The sequence below is a fragment of the Haliotis asinina genome, chromosome 2 (genome assembly GCF_037392515.1).
Source record: "Haliotis asinina isolate JCU_RB_2024 chromosome 2, JCU_Hal_asi_v2, whole genome shotgun sequence".
Classification (NCBI taxonomy): Eukaryota; Metazoa; Mollusca; class Gastropoda; order Lepetellida; family Haliotidae; genus Haliotis; species Haliotis asinina.
This window is the reverse complement of record NC_090281.1, coordinates 22,338,910-22,361,977: the sequence shown is the minus strand read 5'-3', so window position 1 is coordinate 22,361,977 and position 23,068 is coordinate 22,338,910. Positions and strand designations below refer to the sequence as shown.

The 23,068-nt window shown below is 39.0% G+C and overlaps 1 protein-coding gene across 4 annotated transcripts in view; it reads left to right on the top strand.

The window, feature by feature from the left end:
• Positions 1-23,068, top strand: part of LOC137273400 (uncharacterized) — a 131,938-nt gene that overhangs the window by 47,761 nt on the left and 61,109 nt on the right. For all 4 annotated transcript variants that reach the window (XM_067806056.1, XM_067806059.1, XM_067806058.1 and 1 more), the window contains 16 exons: positions 1,801-1,930; positions 4,017-4,171; positions 5,614-5,728; positions 5,865-6,007; positions 7,256-7,373; positions 7,951-8,090; positions 8,965-9,082; positions 11,999-12,141; positions 12,975-13,084; positions 13,931-13,989; positions 15,437-15,579; positions 16,899-17,048; positions 18,672-18,788; positions 21,609-21,743; positions 22,078-22,185; positions 22,691-22,819. In XM_067806056.1, coding sequence (XP_067662157.1) covers positions 1,801-1,930; positions 4,017-4,171; positions 5,614-5,728; positions 5,865-6,007; positions 7,256-7,373; positions 7,951-8,090; positions 8,965-9,082; positions 11,999-12,141; positions 12,975-13,084; positions 13,931-13,989; positions 15,437-15,579; positions 16,899-17,048; positions 18,672-18,788; positions 21,609-21,743; positions 22,078-22,185; positions 22,691-22,819 — 2,013 coding nt within the window. The remainder of the gene's footprint in view (positions 1-1,800; positions 1,931-4,016; positions 4,172-5,613; positions 5,729-5,864; positions 6,008-7,255; positions 7,374-7,950; positions 8,091-8,964; positions 9,083-11,998; positions 12,142-12,974; positions 13,085-13,930; positions 13,990-15,436; positions 15,580-16,898; positions 17,049-18,671; positions 18,789-21,608; positions 21,744-22,077; positions 22,186-22,690; positions 22,820-23,068) is intronic.

Genomic DNA, 23,068 nt, shown 5'->3' with positions numbered 1-23,068 from the left:
CTTTTTCACTTGATAGACTCCAGTTGCACAAGCAGCATTATGCAAAAAAAATCAAGATGTGTTCATACTTTACTAGGATAAAGAAATGCAAGATTTATGTCAACTTCTTTATTGTGGATAACACAACATTTCGTAACGTATGTTCGCTCCTTCACCAGGTGAATGGTAGGCAGGCAGTATCAAGAGGGTATATATGCAGAGGCGCAATAAAGAAAATATGTTTAACAATTTATACAAACGTGAGGTCAGTAATGCCAACTAACTTTACTAGGACTGCTTGATAAACATATTTTGTTCACTATGTGGAAAGGATTGGAAATAAGTTCTTTCAACTTATAAAACCCCTCTCCAAAGATATTTACAATCACTTATTATATCACAAGAAATTATTGGTAACAGAAAGTTTGAAGGATAACAGAGGGAAATGTTATATAAAGGTGTATAGAGAGAAGACTACTGGAATCATTCAGATTTGCATATGTATTGATGTACATTTTTTACTATAATTTATGATTTGACAGATCTGCAATGCCATTTAAAATAACAGATAATGTAATCACAAAATTACTACGTATACCACATACATCTTGAATAGCTTTGAGCATGACCTTTCCACTTTGACTGTATAAAGGCCTTTCTTAGAAATAGTGATGAACATTTTCCTACTGGTCTCCACATGCGCAGGATGGATCAGTGATTAGCCCTTCTCTGTACAGATCGTAACTTAATCTACTAGCTTTATGGCGTAACTGAGTATGTGAAATGTTAAATTTTCTAATGCCATAGGAAAAGTCTTATGGAGTTGAGTTATATGATATTACCATGCTTGATTTAAGCTTTGATAGAGAAGTACAATTTCTATCTTATAGTCAATGGGAAGAACAACTCGTGAGAATTTGATATTCTTGTTCTTGGCAAGCAGATATTGTTTGAATATTTTCTTAGATTATATTGACTCCTGGAGCCTAAGCATTAAGGAATGATTCTTTTAGGTAGTTTTGGACTACCTAAACTGGACTTTTGTTGTTTTGAATATTATAGAACGAGGACAATTTTCTTATTCTTCTACGGTCTGTTAGTGCTTCCAAGCCTGTTTCATTTTAAAGTGAATTAAAAGAAGAATACTTTGGAAGTCCAGTAATAATTCTCACTGCTTCCATCTGAAGCCTTTCCAGTTTTTAACTTTGTTCTCTTCTGCAACCATCCCAGACTTTGCATACGTACTGAAGTGAGGTCTTAGAAAAAAATGTGTAAATATTTAGAAGTGTATTTCTGTTAAGAATATATATATTTAAGTTTTCTCATTGAGTAAATCATTTAGAGGTTTTGGAAACAGTATTAGATACATGGGAGGACCATTTGCTACTCGATGGAAGTATTATCCCCAAATGTTATGATTTTTTACAACTTCAACAATTGTATCGTCAAATAATAATTTAATTGAGCAATGATATTACCAGTATACCAGAGTATTGCAATATGTTTTGAAATGAATTTTTTCTGAGAACGAGTATATTGGATAAAGATCAAATATGAAGTTTTTCTAAAATTTACACATACTTTCATTCACAACAGATATTTCCTTTGTTATTCAATGACAAAATTGCATACGGTAATACTATAAGCATTGACAGTACTGATTACAGTACAGTATTGACATGCACAATTAGTGTCACTCACTGTCAAACACTTAAGTTCCCAATATATCGCTGTATGTAGTGCAATATTGGTATCTGAATCTCAGTATGTTGCGAAACAATATATTTGCCAATACACAGTCCTATACTTTACTGATTACAGGTGCAAATGATACAATCAAAGCCTGTATCCCCTTGGTGCAGTATTCAGATTATGTTGACGTGGTTACCAACTGCCTAACCTTCACCATGGGCCTCAACGCAACCAATATGAACTCATCTGATGTGTGCAGGTATGTTTAAGCCAAAACTCTCCTCCCATATGTCTGATCCTCCCACTACGTTGGCACTCCTCCCACATGTCTGATCCTCCCACTACGTTAGCGCTCCTCCCACATGTCTGATCATCCCACTAAGCGCTTACTCCTCCCACTATGTTGGCATTCCTCCCACATGTCTGATCCTCCCACTCAATCTGATTCTCCCACTATGTGGGCACTCCTCCCATTTGTCTGATTCTCCCACTAAATGGGCACTCCTCCCACATTCTGATCCTCCCACTAAGTGGGCGCTCCACCCTCATGTCCGATCCTCCCACTAAATGGGTAGTCTTCCCACATGTCTGATTCTTCCACTAAATGGGGACTCTTCCCATATGTCTGATTCTCCCACTAAATGGGGACTCCTCCCATATGTCTGATTCTCCCACTAAATGGGCACTCCTTCCATATGTCTGATTCTCCCACTAAATGGGCACTCCTCACTCTTGTCTGATTCTCCCACATGGTGGGCACTCCTCCCTCATGTCTGATCCTCCCACTACGTTGGCGCTCCTCCCATATGTCTGATCCTCCCACTAAGTGGGCACTTCTCCCACAAATCTGATTCTGCCACTAAGTGGGCACTCCTCCCTCATGTCTGATTCTGACACTAAGTGGTCACTCCTCCCATATGTCTGATTCTCCCACTATGTTGGCACTCCTCCCACATGTCTGATCCTCCCACTACGTTAGCGCTCCTCCCACATGTCTGATCATCCCACTAAGCGCTTACTCCTCCCACTATGTTGGCATTCCTCCCACATGTCTGATCCTCCCACTCAATCTGATTCTCCCACTATGTGGGCACTCCTCCCATTTGTCTGATTCTCCCACTAAATGGGCACTCCTCCCACATTCTGATCCTCCCACTAAGTGGGCGCTCCACCCTCATGTCCGATCCTCCCACTAAATGGGTAGTCTTCCCACATGTCTGATTCTTCCACTAAATGGGGACTCTTCCCATATGTCTGATTCTCCCACTAAATGGGGACTCCTCCCATATGTCTGATTCTCCCACTAAATGGGCACTCCTCCCTCTTGTCTGATTCTCCCACATGGTGGGCACTCCTCCCTCATGTCTGATCCTCCCACTACGTTGGCGCTCCTCCCATATGTCTGATCCTCCCACTAAGTGGGCACTTCTCCCACAAATCTGATTCTGCCACTAAGTGGGCACTCCTCCCTCATGTCTGATTCTGACACTAAGTGGTCACTCCTCCCATATGTCTGATTCTCCCACTATGTTGACAGTCCTCCCACATGTCTGATCCTCCCACTATGTTGGCAGTCCTCCCACATGTCTGATCCCCCAACTAAATGGGTACTTCTCCCACATGTCTCATCCACCCACTAAATGGACGCTCCTCCCACATGTCTGATTCTGCCACTAAGCGGTCACTCCTCCCACATGTCTGATCCTCCCACTAAGTGGGCACTCTTCCCACATGTCTGATCCCCCCCCACTATGTGGGCACTTCTCCCTCATGTCTGATTCTGACACTAAGCAGTCACTCCTCCCACATGTCTGATCCTCCCACTAAGTGGGCACTCCTCCCATATTGTTGATTCTGTCACAAAGCCTATTGCCTCTTTCCTCATGTAATAAAAGCTGCGTCTCTTTGGGCTGGGACGATACTCTATGTCTCGATACGATTTGTATCTTGATATTTTACCTGCAATATGATATGTATCATGGAGACACCTTAAAAGAATGATTCAGGGTTAAGACTTAAAATGATTTATTTCAAGATATTTGTGTATAAAGTAATCCAAAGTAATCCTATCACACTTTCATATTTTTCTCTAAATAAGTACTTATTTATGATATTGATGTTTTTAATTGTGTATCATCTTGTATCAATACACCAGCTGCCGATACAATAGCTGTATCGAAAGTATATTGGAATGTATCAGTGCATTGGTGAATTGTCCTAGCTCTGCCATCTTGTAATAATATTCAAATTTTCTCAGATACATAGAAGCATATCTTTAATACATAGTTTTCCCAGCTATTGTATCAGACTACAAATGTAGGTAACATGTGTTTTGACTATTGCAGGATGCACGCAGCATCAGTAGCGTGTGTAGTGAAGGAATTTCAGAAGAACCAGTATAACTGTTCCTATATGGAACTTTCGGACCAGATAAACTCCTACTACAGCTTGGTGAAGTCTGTTTCAAACTTGACAATCCCGGACTACACCCAGTGTCAAGGTACTTTTGTCAACTCATTTGTCTACCTGACTTATATATTATACCTGAGTGCATTTTTGATGGGTATAATATATTCAGATTAAGTTGCTAACAGAAATGTAGATGTTCCATCATGCATGTCCACTCTTGGCTCGGACTAGGGTTATGTTTTGGACTTACTATTGCTAAATGGCAATGAAGGGGATGTTTTCATGTCTGCAATACAAAATGTTGTAAAACTTTGTCCTGTGTACACCTACCTGTATTGTACTGACTGTAGGTCTGGTTTTCCTATAATGTTGGATGAAACCTGTCCTTCCAAAACATACAGTGATACAGTGCATCCACTTTGTTGTGTGACACAGAAAGAGAATGAGCATTCAGAGGCACACACCTGAGCTGAGTATGCTGCATGCTTCGATTACGATAAAAATAAGGATCCTATAAGAAGAACAGCTTGGACAAGGGAGGCCTTTGGAAAAAGTTTACATTTGTTACAGTCAGTGTTGAAGCAACAGAGAGAGGTGCAAGTCATGAGAAAGGATCAGTTTGCAAATTACAAAATTTATCTCTGTGAATAAAAGTATCCACAGCATTGAACACAATGACAGTTGTTGTTAGGTAACAAAATGTAATGAAACCTCAGCCTATGCAGAAGAGAGTCTAGGCTAAGTGCCCCCCGGACAACTGCCCCCTGGCTATCTGCCCCCCCGTCCATTGTGCCCCCTGGACAACTGCCCCCAAGGCTAATTGCCCCCTGGGACAAATGCCCCCCATAATATCAACACACCAACTAATACATGTAACTGATAGCCCTATATACCACACAATATATCAGTCTTCAGATTCATTTACAGTTCATATGTTCAAAATGTTTATAAATCTCATGTTATCTTGGAGAAAGTTGATCTTGGAGATGGCTGCTCAGTAATCTTGGAGAAAATTAATCTTGGAGAAGGTTGTTCAGTAATGTGGCCTTTGCTAGATGAGCTGAAATCATTAGTTGCTGTGAAAACTTTCACTTAATCTGGAGTCACATCTTGAAAACCACAGGATATCATAGAAAAATACATTCTAATGACCCTACTGACCAACATACACCTAATGCAGATTACAGGGTGGAGTTAACTCTCATGAATGTTTGAACTTATGAGCAGTTTTTCACACAGCTATCATTCCCTAAGTCCAGATCCACAATCTGTCCTTTTAAATGAATTGATACTCGTATTGAATCTAAAGATGATGTGTTGTGTTATTATACAGTGCTATAAATAAAACATTTAGTTTGTGTGTTTTGTTATGATGGGGGGGGGCAGTTGTCCTGGGGGCTATTAACCCGGGGGGCAGATAGATAGGGGGCAGTTGTTGGGGGGCAGTTGCCCGGGGGAGCAGTTAGCCTGATACCGCAGAAGTTGCAGCAGACACAAAATAGCTACCTGATGATCATTTGTTTGTCTCTGCAGGTCCCAAGCCCAGCGTCAGGATGCCAAAGCCACTGTGTGAGGACCCCCGCTTGTTGGCTATGTATGCTTCACAGTCCATATGTTTTCCACAGACTTCATCTCTGGATCCATGCCTGTAAGTGATTGGCTTCATCCTCAAGTGTTTTTTAACCCTAAGCACAAATGCATGGTCAATAGAACATATTCTTGGGTTCCCAAGATATTTGTGAATGCCTTTCATGTGATATCATGTTCCAATCTGTCTGCTCCAGGTTGCTGAATGGCTCCGTGTCCTGTCTACAGTTTGTGGTCAAGTGTCCAGCCTCCAGAATCTATGATGCTGTCTTCAACAATTCCATGGTTTTCCAGCAGGCTAGAGGTTATAACTTTTCCAAGTGTCTGCGTCCAAAAGAAGGTTGGTGTCGAAATGAATGTGCACATACGTCTGTTACTATCATCACTTGTTGGGGAAAATCAGTTGCAATAAATCAGTAAATCACACATTTATTTAATCACACTTACTACTGTTTCTGAGTTTGCCATCTTCTCATGTAACATTGTGAGAGTGAGTTACTTTAATTTTATGCCACACTTGGCAGTATTGGAGGCGTGGTGGGCAAGCTGTCTAAGGTGCCAGGCTAGTTATCCAGCGAGCTTGGAGGCGCCTGGATCGAGCCTTGTTAAAACCTTGGAGTCAGTGTTGTTGCACCCCCTAGTGTAAAGTACACAACCCTGTGCACTTAAAAGAAATCACAAATCCATTGGTAAATGACCAGATGGTGGCCACATGAATATGTGCAAACACCTAGTTGCAAGTACTGTACCATGCAGTAAACATGGACAAAGTACTGTGACGTATAGGAGAAAACACATCTCCGAGGTTTTGGTAGACAATGTAAAACCGGAGTGAGCAGGAGATCCCAAGGAGAAGTGTTTTCTCTATCATGTATACCGTCAATGATAGGTAATTGCATAGATTGATCATTTAATGAAGCTACATAACAATAACTGAAGCATGTGCAAAATCAATTTAATGACAGTAACTGTAAGTAGATAGTTTAACCCCTCCACCTTCATTGGCCTGGTGGCTGTCTGGTAGAGCGTCTGCCCACTGGTGAGAGAATTGTGGTTCCAATTCTGCTGCTGAAAACCTTTGAGTTGTGATTTTAATCTTTAACGATATTTTTCAATTTATTTCAATTTATTTCAAACACATTTGAATGTTGATGTTCGTATAAAGTTAGGAAAAATAAACCCTGGGAAGCGGTCTTCCTAATGAAAAGTAAAACCTGTCCATCCAAAACAAAAACTTCAAATATGATTATTCTGGGAAAACAAGAGATGACCTAATATATAGTGAGAAGCACACTTTAGGTTTATATTATGTGTCCCAGTCTGCCCAGCTGTGAATGGGTACCTAGTAAGGATGGGAAAGTCACATTAACATCTGTGTGCCTGGTTGGCTGTAAGTGTTGTATGATCCCCAGGGAGTTGAGGTTGATATGATGTGCTGTTGTGATGAACATCCAATGATCAAGGGAAAGCAAAATGCCTTTGAGTAGTTAAACTTTGGCGAACTGGATATATGCTCTATACAAGTGTTCTTACACTATGATATGATATGGTAAAGTTGCATTACGTTATGTTATTGTGTGTTGGACAGGCGGCCATGCTTGCTCCAGTATGCTCACCATGTCCAGGGTATTGGTGGAGGTGATGCAGACCTGCTTCCAGCCATTCATCATGCTGAACACCTCGATGCCCCAAGCTGACAAGTGCAGGTAACCTACATCCAGCCACTTGTACTATTCACAGATTCTTAACCTGAGCAAAAGACATGTGAAGCAACCTTAACTAAGGTTAATCTTTCTGGGTTTGACTATTGATTAAGCCACTTTCCATGTTTGTCATGGGTTTCACCAAACTGGTGCATCTATTCATGGAATAATAATTCATATGAAAATTCATTATTAATTATTGACACTACAAGCAATATATTAGGAATCAAATATTAGAAAAATATAAGTATAGAATATTTCATCATGATCAGTAATAGCTTCTCTGTGGCCACCCGTGTTGTTCTGTTCTTGTAAATGAAACTGTGATTAGCTTCTTGTGACTTCTTTGCTGAGTGAATTCACCCACAACCAGACCAGCACACCAGTTAGAAAAGGGGTTTCACTGGAACCCTCACTTGGACTCAAGAGCAGTGATTCAAGTAGAATTCTGTTGAACATTATGCCCAACTCACTCTCTCTCACTCACTCACTCACTCACTCACTCACTCACTCAAAGCCCACTCACCCACTCACTCACTCACTCACATCTGGGATGTCATATTCCCCGTGTATTCTTCAGCTTTTACAAATCTGGACTTGCCTGTGCAAGACAAATGGCCCACAGGGAAGGGGTGCGCTGTTCCTTTGGAGAAATGCATGGTATGCTTACCCCCTACTTGACGATGTCTGCAGGTACCTTCAACTTGAGCGGCTGCTCCGGTAAGCTTCTATTTCAACAATTCCATTACTAGGCTGAGTTGCTTGCATCTTGAGAAGTTGGAAACATTGAAATTCATTGATGTGTGCTCTGCTGAGGCCTCAGTCTGTCAAGCATGATAATACAGGATACATGGGCTTTGCACATTATACCCATGTGGGGAATTGAACACAGGTCCTCAGTACACAAGCGAATGGTTGATCCATTAGGCTACCCCACTGCCCCACTCATTTGATGACAGATGAACAGATATGTCAAAATGTGTGCCATCATGGGAGTGTTGCTTAGTTCAAATGTAGCACTGTTCTCCCAGTCGATAATGAGTTCTTGGTATGTTTGGTGGGTGTAAAAACCCATAGGTAGCTTGAGTTGGATACATACTCCCCAGGGAGTTGAGAATGATGACAAAAATGCATACAGATTCACAGAGAACAAATTTACTGGATTTGACCATATACTCCTATCAGGATATATGCTGTATAGGGATATATAAAGTATTTATGCAGGGATGTACTTGAGTCATGTATTAGAGGGTCTCTGGTACTCATGCTTTTAGCTTTCATCGGTCCTGGGGATCACAGACACTTAAATATTATTATTAATACTAAGTTATAATATTGTTGCAATGCAGTTACTGTTATTGTATTGTGCATCATGATCACAGTAATTACACTGCAAATGATATCATAACCAGGCTAGTAGCAGACTCAGTAATAACTTGATCAACATTTTGAAAAAAACTTTTTTTCTACATCCCTGTGGATTTAATCTATTTTGTTGCATGCATTGTCAATGTTTAAGGGCATAGGAGACAGGAATTTGTGTCCTGTAAATCCCTATTTGTGGATGCAGGATGCTTGGTATAACCTTTTTCAGTGTCTGCATCGGCCAACGACACCGTGAAGACAGTGTGTGACGACCCCTACCTGCTTGCTCTGTATGCGGTCAGCTCCACCACCTGTATGGGCAACCAACCCGTTATTGACCAGTGCAGGTAACAGCTGTGTGTGTACAGGGTGTGACAGGTTTAAAGGACCACTAAACTGAATTTTTTGGTACTCTTTTTATCACTGCATATGAAAGACCTCTGGTTAGTCATAAAGGAAACACCATTTTTTTAAAAAAAAAACTTGTGGTTAATTAATACCAAGAGCTTAAAAGTTGCTAAAAAGCCGCCTGCTTCTCTCTCGCTCGCAAACGAAACCGCAGACAGGTTACGTAACTGTGTTGCCAGAGCCTTGTAGTGGCGTCATAGAAAGAACGATATCCAGTTAAATGTATAGAAAATGTGTAGGAAGTTCGTCATTTTGCTGATTTCTCAACGTCACCAAAGACATGCCGAATTGTTGTGTTGCCGTCAATTGTTCCTTGGGGTAGGGTGATGGTATCACTATGCACAGATTTCCACCAGACTCCATAGTTTGTGCTTAAATTGGTTGTTAGTGCGTGCAAAGTGAGCTTTGTGGAAGCCTGTGGTATATATACTAAATCGGATGGTTCACCCCCTACCACGCTTCCAGGTTAGAAAATGGAGTTCAAGTTTCATCGAGTTTATAAAATCAAAACTGCTTACAAAACATTGCTGACCGAAAGGATTTTGCATGGATGTAAAGCTTTCTTCCTCGGAAACGAGGTTGTGGTCGAAGTGACAATATTATTGTAAGTAATATTATATTGCCCCCTTATACTGACTGCTTTCAAGAGTGAAATTGTTATGTTATAAGCAGTGTCATGTAAAATCCTAATGTCCATTAATAAAATACATATAAAGTAATTTTGCCTTTGTAAGTCCATGAAAACAAACTTAAATAGCATTCATCCTCAGACAGGGTGCCGCCAGTTTTGAAAATCGTGAAGTGAAATCCGTTAGAATTATTATGATTATGATTTGTACTCATCAAGTTAAAAAATCAAAACTACTTTTTACTGGTAGTTAAATATGCATTTGAATCATGGCCAAAAGGATTTTGCCTGACACAACTTTTAACATAAGGACTTCTTCCAAGGAAGCAAGACGGGGGTCAAAGTGACATTTATATTGCAAGCAATGTTATATTGACCTCCATCTCACTTCCAAGAGTGAAATTGTTATGTTATAAGCAATGTCATGCAAAATCCTATTGTCCATTAATAAAATACATATTTTACTAACAGTAGAAAGTAATTTTGCTTTTGTAAGTTGGTGAAAACAAACTTAAATAGCATCCATTCCAAGACTGGGCGCTGCCATTTTTGAAATTAGTGAAGTCAATTCCATTGGAATTAATGAGATTATGGTTTGTTCTCATCAAGTTAGAAAATCAAAACTACATAAATATGTATTTGAATCATTATCAAAAGGAGTTTGCATGACACAACCTGTAATATAACCTAAGTGAGGTTTTGGTCAAAGTGAAAATACTGCGTGATAAGTTTCTTCACTTGCTAAATTTACTTGGTTTGTAACGTTCACTCACCAGTATATGTAGACACTTGTCAATAAACGTCTTTATACTTGGTCTCATAATCCTAATTACTTTATGATCATACTTGTATGCATTTTGAAACTTAATAAAAAGAAGCGATCTGCGAATGTATAACAGGAATGTAGTATGTAGACATTTCATAGTTTGCCTGTATGAATCATAATTCGCACACACGCCCTAGTGTATGTCGTCTGCATCATTACACTTCATGACGAAAACAGTGATTCTGTTGAAAGCTACGACAACTTATAAAAACAAAAATGCAAATATTAAAATTAAAGTTATAGGAGCAATGTCAGGCTATTACCTTCTTCGAGGAATGTATCCATCAATATCCACAAAAACAAGTGATATATAATTCAACTGCAGATTCCCCAAGTGATGTGTCTTTTAACAGTCTAATATACAAAAATGTGATGTATCGTTTCAGGTTTTTCACATTGCTGTATAGTTTCATTGGTTACCCAAGATAGCACACCTGGCAACTAATTGCATAATGTGCGTCATTCTTTTTAAAAAGTTATTTAGTTAACCAATAATGAGCAATCAATCAATGTATTGGCGGTTAATCCTTTGAAAGAAGGGCGTTGTTTTCCATAGACACCGACACGACAGAGTGTATTCAGTATAGATTAGTAAATGTACATACATAAACACTACCTTTTGACAAATGCCCCATTTAAATCTCCATAAAACTAATTAATCAATCAGTGTGTTATCAGTTAATCCTTTTATCGATCCAGACAAAAGAAATGCCTAATGGGAGCCTTTGTCAGGTAATCTGAGTGGCGTTACCACCAATTATACCTGTTATAAATTCATTAACTGAGCATCAAGAGAATGATGACAAATAATGTGTAGGTTCATACCATGTAACACGGATTACAACCTAGTGCCACCAAGTGATTTTGACAGAATCGCCTATGAAAACAAGGATCGTAACTCGAAAACTAGGCAAAGCAGGAGACAAAACTAAATGATAGTAGATTGTGAGAACATATAGCTTTTATTTTTCTCAACAGCTTTCGCGATTTCAGGTTTGTACAAACCTGTAAACGAAATAGTTTAACCCCTGAAATGTAGATGAATACTGTTCAGACCCTCATTTCTGAACCTGCTATTACGTCACAGAGATGCGCTGCTCTGATTGGTTGAAATTTCGTTTGCGGCTGAGAATTGTGCATTGTTGACAAAAAGGTCGATTTAAGGTAATTAAAGATCGAAATGAGTAGTTTTAATGACGGGATTTCATTTATAACGATGTCAACAAGTGATTTTGCATTTGTACCCAGTAAGAATATATGTGACCTTTAAGTGAAAGACAATATAGCGAAATTTCTTAAATGGAACCCCAGTAATAATGCTAAAATTTCACCTTGTTTATTTTCAAACAAAGCTACATGAGCAATTCGCAGGATTACATTTTTTTGTGTGTGTTTCTACAGCATGTTGCCATCCATCAGCTCTTGTGTACAAATATACCTAAACTGTACACAATCTACCATCAAGCATGCCCTTATCAACAACTCTGCCGTGGTTAGGAGAAGGCACAGCTATGACTTCTCCTCCTGTACAGCCCAGAGTGCAGGTACAGTACAACCCTCAGTATTCTATTCAGTATTAAGTAGATGTACACAGGGGTTAAAAAATCCCATTGCCTGACGCCTGGGACAAGTCAGTTTTCATTTCGGGCAATCAAACAATGGTATCTTACTTGTCCATGGACTACTAGATAATTTCCACTTATGGTTTCAAAATTCAAAAAATCTTGCATTTAATTTCATATCAACTCACAATGAAACTAAGTTCACAATAATAGTAAAGTAGAGCTAGTAGAGAGTGAAATTATCACTCTTTGATAAATAGTCTAGTAAATGTTAACATCACACAAAATCAGGGCAAGTGGAAAATTAGTCAGGACAAGTAACTTTCCTGAATGTATCAACCCCTGTTACAGTACTTATACATTCAAATACCCTCAATATCGAAACTTTTTGTTTTTGCACTTCCGATCCCAGTTGTCACAAAATGCCTGTTATTACCTTTATCTTTTCTTGAACATTTTGTGTAAAGAAAGTGAAAGACAACATGTCATTCATCCAAAAGAAAAAAGAAGTATTTGTTGTGACATGTATATATACACACCCTTACCATCCTTCACTGTTGTTAATGAGAATCTATTTTTATTAATTAATTAATTAATATAAAACTGTAGTCCTTCCCATCTGCATTCTTTTTCCCTCTATCATTGGATGTCAAACTCAACGACACATTGTATTTTCAATCTCAACTCTCAGGAAATCATACAAATTGTGCAGCCACTAGGCCCACCAAGTTAATGTGGCTTTCCAGTCCTTATTAGGTACGCATTTTCTGTTCATAGTAATGACCTATAGATTTTTACCCCACAAACTGTTCCAGTGATGTACAAGTACAACGACAGTGTTCGTATTGACATGCCGTGGAGAAACGATTTGTACAATCCAGCTTCAGGCTACTATGTCAGTGTGGAGTATGCAGTGAAACGAACTGTGAGTTTGGTGATACAAGTTACTGTATCATTTGATTTATATGTGGACAGAATCTATGATGTTCTTCAGTAAAGGTTATCAGCAATCTCAAAATGTAGACATTCATGAAGAACCAGTGTATACATGCGAAATTAAGGTATAGAATTGATATCCAGATATCAGTGTATCAGGCAATGAGGTGTCATGTCACTCTTGGTACCAAGAACTAAGGTGTCATTCATGTCAGCACTGTCACTCCTGGTATCAAGGACCAAAGTGTCATGTCACTTATGGCATCAAGGTCTGAGGTGTCAAGTCACCCCTGTTATCAATACCTGAGGTGTCATGACACTCCTCTGTCCAATACATGAGGTGTCATGCTGCTCTTGATATCAATAGATAAGGTGTCGTACCACTCCTAAAATGAATACATGAGGTGTCATGACACTCCTGTGTCCAATACATGAGGTGTCATGCTGCTCTTGATATCAATAGATAAGGTGTCATACCACTCCTAAAATGAATAATGAGGTGTCATGACACTCCTGTGTCCAATACATGAGGTGTCATGCTGCTCTTGATATCAATAGATAAGGTGTCATACCACTCCTAAAATGAATACATGAGGTGTCATGACACTCCTTGTACTGAGTGCTTGTTTTCCCTGACTATGACAAACATGGTTTTGCAGGTCTTACTAAGTCTCACTCTTTCATTGTGAAAACAACATGTCTTCTACTCAAACAGAACAATGCAGACACTCTGAAGTTTATACAAATTACAAAGACTGCAACTTTGACTATTTTTGTCTTTGCTCACTGATAGGTGCAAGGTGAATGTTATTTCATACTGCAACTTTCATTACAGCTGAGGTCAACATATTCCTTTATACCTAGCTACAGGGATGTTGCCGTGCTTGGGTTTTGGTAAGTGATAAAGATTGTTATTTCAAAATCACTTGTTTTTAAAGGTCACATGCAACAAAAAAATCAAACATAATTAAAACACAGTTATCACTTATTCATGATGTATAAAATGCATTGCTGATTAAGAAAAAACAAAGAAACAAAATGATAAATGTATTATCGGAAATCAAAAGCGATCAATAATTTGTACTAGGGTTTTCCTCCCTCGAAATAAGCAGACGCGATACCAAACCCAGTCAGAGCTGGTGTGTGTGCGCTGAGATGTAATGAAGACTTTCATTGGCCACTGGTTCATTTGTTGATATGCTTGGCTGACTGTTTATACCCAGATAGGTGTTAATTTCAAATTGCATGTGGTTAGTGATTCAAGTTTAATGCATTCATTGCATATTGTCATTAGCAGATAGGCAGGCAGACATATTGGTTTCAATAAACCAGACATTAAGTTTCTCTGTGACAGAGTTTGCTCATCACAATCAACATGTTTGTTTTATGTAACGAGTATATTATTTATTTGTTTGTGTGCACAACCAAGATTAGGCTACTGCTCGTGACCTCACACTCCGAGCAGGCATACTGTTTCAAGCTGCACAAACCTATTCACTGTGCATGTGTTGTGAGCGCAGCACAACATAGATGTTGAAACCACTTTTTCCCCAAACATGGGAGTAAATTTAGTGAATCATTTGAACTCTGATTTTGCAGGCTTTTTTCGTTGTGTTTTTTTTTCAACTTAATAGGTTGAATTGACATTTTTGATGATCTGTTTCGGTAAGTGCATGCCGAAAGGTATCAGAATCTGCAAAGTTGTGTTTTACGTTGCATGAGACCTTCAAGTGATACACAATTTCTGCAGTGAAACTTGATGTTTTATTAGCAGATGTTTTTACTTTGCAATATCATGCACAGCTGCAGCCTGGATGTGCATCATCGGGCTCATTTGCATCCAAGATGTAATATTTTTCTTATGTTTTAAGATTATTGGTTTAATGTAGAAACAATATTTTGTCACCCAAAGTTTACACTGATCCCATCTGTTGGCAGGAAACATACAGCTAATGTTTGGTATGCCATTCATAAATGTATTGATGATATTTTGTCTCTTTGTTGAAATGAAGAAAACTAATGTGACAAAAAGAACCATAAAATTGTGTGTGATCATACATAAAGATTTTATACTATGTATTTACACTAAGTAGGTTGAACTCTCACTGTTCTATGTCTGTGAAGGTCCAGTTAATACTGGCTTTCTGTAACCCATGCTTGTTGTGAGAGGCAACTTTGATCGGGTGGTCTGGCTCACTGACTTAGTTGACATATGGCATCGGTTCTCAATTGTTCATATTGATGCTCATGCAGTTGATCATTGGATTGTCTGGTCCAGACTTGATTATGTACAGACCATCATGTGAGTGTGGCTTAAAACTAAACTTACTGTTCCATCCAGGCCAGGAAGTGTTGGAGTGAACTTCACTGTGGATTTCGAAGCCCCTATCTCAAGCGTTGCTCCCTACCTGGTTTCGGCAATGACCACTGTAGAAAATTCTAGAGTTTCTGTTGAGGGGAATTCATATCCCTTTGTCAGATCAGGTAATTCATTTAAGCATTGTCAGAGTCAACATAGCTGGTAATGTTCATTAACTGCAAAGTGGACATTACTAATAATTATCATGATGTTATCGAAAAGGTAAAATCATCTGGTTATGCATTTTTATTGACAGCTATGTTTTGTTTATAAACCTCACTATGGAGTATTATATATGCTTTTGATATGGTTATTTATTTATGCTTCTCAATAAGTTGGGTGATTAATATTTGTGTATAAACCTAAATATGGTTAGTTATTAATGCTTTCATGCTTTATAGTCCTCAGTAAGGTGGGTGATTAATGCCTTGTATAAACTTCAGTAAGGTGGATGAATAATGCTCTGTATAAACTTCAGTAAGGTGGATTATTAATGCTTTCGTACATTTCTTCGTAAGGTAAATTAATAATGCTTTGTATAAACTTCAGTAAGGGGGTGAATAATGCTTTTTTGTATAAATCTCAGTAAGGTGGATTATTAATGCATTCATATAATCCTCAGTAAGGTAAATGAATAATGGTTTGTATAAACTTCAGTAATTTGGATGATTAATGCTTTGTATAAACTTCCAAAAGATGGATGAATAATGCTTTTAGTATTTACCACTGTAAGATGGTTGAATAATGCCTTTAGTATTTACCACAGTAAGGTGGTTGAATAATGCTTTAGTATTTACCACAGTAAGATGGCTGAATAATGCTTTTAGTATTTACCACAGTAAGATGGCTGAATAATGCTTTTAGTATTTACCACAGTAAGGTGGTTGAATAATGCTTTAGTATTTACCACAGTAAGATGGCTGAATAATGCTTTTAGTATTTACCACAGTAAGATGGCTGAATAATGCTTTTAGTATTTACCACAGTAAGATGGATGAATAATGCTTTTAGTATTTACCACAGTAAGATGGATGAATAATGCTTTTAGTATTTACCACAGTAAGATGGATGAATAATGCTTTTAGTATTTACCACAGTAAGATGGATGAATAATGCTATTGCATAGACCTGAGTATTTTGGATTGTCAATGCTTTTGTATATTGTCCAGTGAAATTCATCACGTTTGGTAGAAAATGGCAAACAGAACGGTATTACAGTTCAGTAGACACGGTGGATGATTTGCTGTACCTATTGCAGTATGTGAGATACTTAAATCAAACCTGGATATTCAGCATGACCACATTTACCACTAGAGGCTATCCCACCATTCTATATTCCATAAAACACTGCTCTGTTAAGGGTAGAATATTTATTGTTTGTGTACTTTTAGGTGCAATCTGAGTAAACATCTTCATCCTACCTGTACATTTATTTGTGTTGCAGAAAAGCCAGGTGCATGTCCACCAGTGTCTAGTAACTCTTCTGGAATATGTGCACACATTTGTTCTGCTGATAGAGACTGCAGCGGGGACAGCAAGTGCTGCTACAACGGCTGTGGGCGCAGCTGCATGAACCCATACAACAGACCTAGCAGTGAGTACACTAAGATGGTCTTTGGGTGGTAGGTAGTGAATGCGTTATGCTAGTACTTATCTTGTTAGCTACTTGTCCCCAGTAATAGTCATTGTATGTTTTTCAAACCTATTATCTTAGCCTTGATGCAGAATAGCATTTATAGGCTAACATTTATTATTTGAGGGGCGATCAAATTGTAGTCGGCCTAACTATATTCTCTATGTCCAATGTTTGAAAAGCCTCATCATCAGCAATGTCATATATAGAATTTCAGATATATGGGTAATATAAGTTGTTCACTGGTCCCGCAGGGTTGATGTACCCTTAATGTTTGTTTATATTCCCTGAACCTGATGGGCAAGGGGAACATAAACAAACATCAAGAGTACATCAACCCATGGGCCCCGAGGAACCAGTGAACAACATAATTATCTTACTGAACACCTCAGTGTTCATTTTGAACTGTTTAAAGCATGAGTTCACTTCAGTCAACCTGTATGATGAAACAATATGAATCTCAGTGCATCTTGCTGTCATCTCCGAGGTATTGTCTTAGTAAAATTGCTGCTGTGTAATTCCCCTTCTTAATATTCACAGGAACTACATTTGAACATTTTGTCAAAAATTATTTATTGGAATACGAGGCAAAATCTTTTTGTAGCCATGGCTAGATTTTGAAGATGACACAAGAAAAACAAATTTAGAGTTATCTCCCTTCCATCAATTTGCATTGCAAATATTGATAATTTCCATGCATCATGCACGATTCAGTGTTAATCGCGATAAAAAATTACCACCATGAAGTACCAAATTGGCAGCAGGGTACATTGCAGTGCATGTCGCTTGTAAGCGGGGTACATTGAAAATAACAGAAGGGCGCTTAGCCAATCAGAAAGCGACATTTATGTGTGAGGTAAGATAATATTATTTGTCAACACAACACATTAGAGTAAAATATTTTTGGGATGGGTAGTGTTTCCAAAACAAGCTCTTTCAGTAAACATGAACGGGGAGTCACTTTAACGAGTGATTATAGTTTCAGATTGCCTTTTTGCACTTTAATATCTACGATTGATTCAAGCAGACTTCTACCTGTCTTATTGTGAGGCTGGAACATTGCAAAAACTATTTGCTTGAGGTTGACAGATAATATGTAGAAAAATATATCATAAAAATAGCTGCATTTGTGACATTTTCTTGGTGATGCTCATTACTTTTTGATTGCCCCTCATATATATCAGAGTGTGAGTAGGATTTTGCCCTGCTTTTAGCTATATTCCAGCAGTATTACAGAGGAGGACACAGGAACTGGACTTCACACATTGTACCCATGTGGGGAAGTGAACCCAGGTCTTCACTGTGTTGAGCGAATGCTTTAGCCACTTGGCTACCTACCCACTCCTCTGATACATCGTGTATCAGACCTGCCTGGCAAACTGTACCATTTTATCTAAAACTCCTCCCATCCTTTCATATGTGAAAAATCTCTTTGTTTAAAGTTCAAGATTTCTTAATTTTACCTGACATGATTGATAGTATATGTAACATGTTTTGTCATTTTTCAACCATGAACACTAATGTCAAAAGCATTTTGATAAATGAGGCTCCATCCCCTATATGCAGCTGATGTTTCTGTTTCAGATGCTACATGTTTGACAAATGATGAGTGCTACAATGGGGGCACCTGCTTCAGGTTCAGTTGTGAATGTCCAAATGGCTATTCAGGAATATTCTGCCAGAATTACACAGGCACTCAAGGTAAGATGGCACAGATGTGACAGAAGCTGTTCATGGTATCCATGGAACAAAAGTTATGAGGAGATTAATTTTATCTGACTGAAGACCAGTTTACTCTTTACATGAAATACTTTGAAACCAAGAATTCTCACATGTCTGTTATGATTTGTTTGTTTGTTGTTTTAACACTGCATTCAACAATATTCAAGGCATATGATGGTGGTCAGTATATAAAACAGATAGAGAGATGTTTGTAAATACATACAAGAGAGAGTGACTGCATATAGTGATGTTTGTAAATATATGCAGGAGACAGTATTTACATATAGTGATGTTTATAAATACACACAGGAGAGAGTGACTACATATAGTGATGTTGGTGATGTGTTGGTCGGGCTTCTCCCTGGGTTGTGTGATGTCAGCTGTTGCTTTTACTTCTGCTTCTGCTTGAATCTACACCGCTGGCTAGTCTAACTATTAATGAAAAGAAAGCTGAGTATGTAAGTCTTTCCTGCCAGTACATAGCCTTTCCACAGCCAGGACTCTTCTAGTCCCTCCTCGTGGCAACGCATGGTAACTGGTCACCGTAAGGCTCTAGGCTAAACTATAAGGGATTTCGGAGCAGCTTGAGCCCTAGAGGTACCAGGTGAAGGCCCACTGGCTTGTGGACATGCCCTAGCATGGTACCAACCAAGTACCAATCATGGTTCAAATGATGATATCAACGCTGTGTCTGAGCAGATGAAATCAGCGAAGATTCAAAGGTCAAGCGTTACCAATAGGTTTCTACACCTGAGCCGCTCTTCTAGAGCACCTCTATCCGTCCAATGGTATTACAAATCAATAGTAGTCCAAGACGGCTTGGACGTTGCGCGGATGAAAAAGGTCCGCGCAGACAGTATAGTGGGACTGACTGTGACAAATCTGTTACCACTGACCTCTGTTGTGCCAAATGTGGAAAGGTCTACTTAAAAAAGGTACCTTTCAACAACCATCTAGTCCAGTGCACAGTGAAAAGTGCTATATCTGTCAGATCTAATCTGAACCATAGTTGTGATCAAGATTCTAGAGGATCAACCTGTTGAAAATAATAGCGGCGAAGGAATGGGGAGCTGATTTCACAACAATAGGAACTTTTTACCTGCCTTACATCCAAAGCAAAATGGCATATGCCATGGAGATTTGGTCCTCTTGCTCAAAAACCAAACTGAATAGGCTCTGCAAAATACAGAATATGGCTCTGAGATTGATAACAGGAGCCATGAAACCAACATCAGTTCCTGCCATGGAGATTGAGGCTGACATTCTTCCTCTCAATCTTTATGCAGAACCAATAATTGGGATCAAACGAATTAAGCAACATTTCATGCCAGCTGGTTCACCATGTCACGTCAAGGTGGATATAAAGGGCCCAAAAAGCTTCTACCAGACATCATCTGCTATCCTTCACAAGAGGAAGATCAAACTTCCAAAGAAATCTGGCATAAGACCAATCAAAACTGCAGTCATCGACAAAACACCTCCCTGGGATTAGAGCCCACCCTCTATTATTGACTGTCTGCCTGGTAATGCCACAAAGGCTGAAATTCCAGCTGTGAACGCTATGAAGACCGTTTCAAGATTTTCACTGAAGGTTCACTAGATCCATCAACTGGAAATGCAGGAGCTGGAGTCTATCTACAGTACACTTCAAGCAAAATCAACATTCCACTTCCAACATGCTCCACACTCTCTGCTGAATTTTCTGCAATTGAAAGAGCACTACACAAGATCCAGTTTGTTCAATCGAGAAACGATTCACCTAGAAAAAAATATGTCATCCTGTCAGACTCCAAATCATCACTTCAAGCCCTGTCCTCTTACACTCCATCAGAGTATTATCATCAAACCAAGGCAATTACTGACCATCAGAGTATTATCATCAAACCAAGGCAATTACTGACCTCATCTCTGATATACAGGACAGCATCACTCTTCAGTGGATCCCCAGCCATATAGGCATTCAAGACCAGCCAAATCCACTGCGCTACAAATCACTCTCCAGGCAAGATCAAGTTCTCATATCCAGAATCAAACTTGGTCACTAGCCTTGTCAAAGCCATCTGATCAAACTTCATCTGACAGACAGTGATTTGTGTCCATTATGCAATCAAGACCCAGAAACTATAGAACACATCCTCTTTGACTACAAAGAACTCTCAACAATACGCAGTTTGGCTCCATCAGCGACTTGAAAGAAGTCATGACAACCAGAAATAATGAATGGACAACTATTGTAAGAATGCTCAAGGAAAGGAAGAAGAGGATCCGTGCAGGGCCCTGCCACCGGACGCATGACAATACTCAACAACAACAACATATAGTGATGTTTGTAAATACACACAGGAGAGAGCAACTATGTACAGTGATGTTTGTAAATACATACAGGAGAGAGTAACTACATATAGTGAAGTTTGTCAATACAGACATGAGCGAGTGACTACAGGTGCTGTTGTTTGTAAATATATACAGGAGAGAGTGACTAGAGGTAATGTTTGTAAATACAAAGAGGAGAGAGTGACTACATATAGTGATGTTTGTAAATACATACAGGAGAGATTCACTACAGGTGCTGATGTTTGTAAATGCGTAAAGTAGAGTGTAACTACAGGTAGTGATGTTTGTAAATACATACAGCAGAGAGTGACTACAGGTGCTGATGTTTGTCAATACTTACAGGAGAGAGTGACTGCACATAGTGATGTTTGTAAATACACAAAGGAGAGATTCACTACAGGTAGTGATGTTTGTAAATTACACAGAGCAGTCAGTTCACTGAAGAGAAAAACCTCATTATTTCAGGTGACTGTAGATCCTCCGACTGGCCATGTTACAATGGAGGGTCTTGTGTCCGTGGATTTGATGGGCAATATTTCTGTGCCTGTCAGAACTACTACCATGGCAAAAACTGTGAAATCAGCATCCAAAATACCACAGGTGTGACTACAGGGGATGGATGGGCTGTGGGGGACTGGTGGGGAGCAATAGTGGGGTGGAGGAGTGGTAGAGGAGGGATTATGATGGGGTACATTTACTATAAAGTGTAAGGTTAGATACTTTGATAGAGGTCTTGGTGTAAAGTGCCATGGTTATGTATATTAACTCTGTTCTTGGTGTACAGTGCCAGGATAGCTATATTGACTCTAATCTTGGTGTAAAGTGCCAGGTTAGCTATATTGAGTTTAGTTTTGTTAAGTGCCAGTTTACATACATGATACATGGACAATATTCTTGGTCAAGTTTACATCAGTGTCTCGCTATGTCCTTTCAGATATCTGTCACTCCACCCCATGTATGAATGGCGGGACCTGCATGGGCTACGGGAACTACAGCTACGGTTGTGAGTGCCCCCCTGGAATTTTCGGCGTCAACTGTGAGGGTAAGACTAAAGGAGTACTCTTGTCAATGCTGTTGGTGATTGGGAGCTAAATTTATACAGCAGGGCTCGACTTAAACATTTAGAACTTGCACTGGTGCAACCCAAAACTGCTAAATGCAACCTCTCATGCTGGAAAACACAGTGATGGTGAAGTGACTTGGAACAATGAATCTGAATATTGTAGGAACATTGACTGAAGTACTTACTTTTCAAGAAAGTTTAGAAAGTAAGATAACTGCAGATTTCATTTGTTATAATATTTTTTTAACCATCGTTATGGAAACTCAAACAATATAAGACTTTATGTTAAGTAGCAGGTGCAGCCTGTTTTTCTTTGGTGCAACAATGTTATTGCCATAGATTGCACTGGTTGCATTTCCTTAAATCCAGCAAGAACAAATGAGGGAAGATACAGAAGACAGGTTGTCATATTGCACACATCACATTTTCTGTTACTCATCTGTGGAGAGGCTCACAGTAACATAACCTCCTTGTTGTCTTCCAGAGCGACTTTGTGACTATTTTGACACCAACATATGCATGGGCAGCAAATGTATTGGTGATTTCAAATCAGGAAAACCCTGTCAGTGTGGAGGTAACAGAAAAGGACTGTTCTGTGAGAGTGAGGGTTATGGTGAGTCCATCAAGTTAATGCAGCTGTTATTTTGTTAACAGATTTCTTTTACAAGTAAATGGACCATACTCAAGTGGATTTTCTCCATCGTTCAGAAATGATCTGCTATATGTTGTGTGCTAGTCTCTTTGCATCTGTGAACTATCATAAAAATTCATTAACCCATCAACCAAATATCAACCCTACATTAATGGGAGAGAGACTCAATATTCTTACTGAAGTACTGTTAAGATTGGCAGTTACGATCAG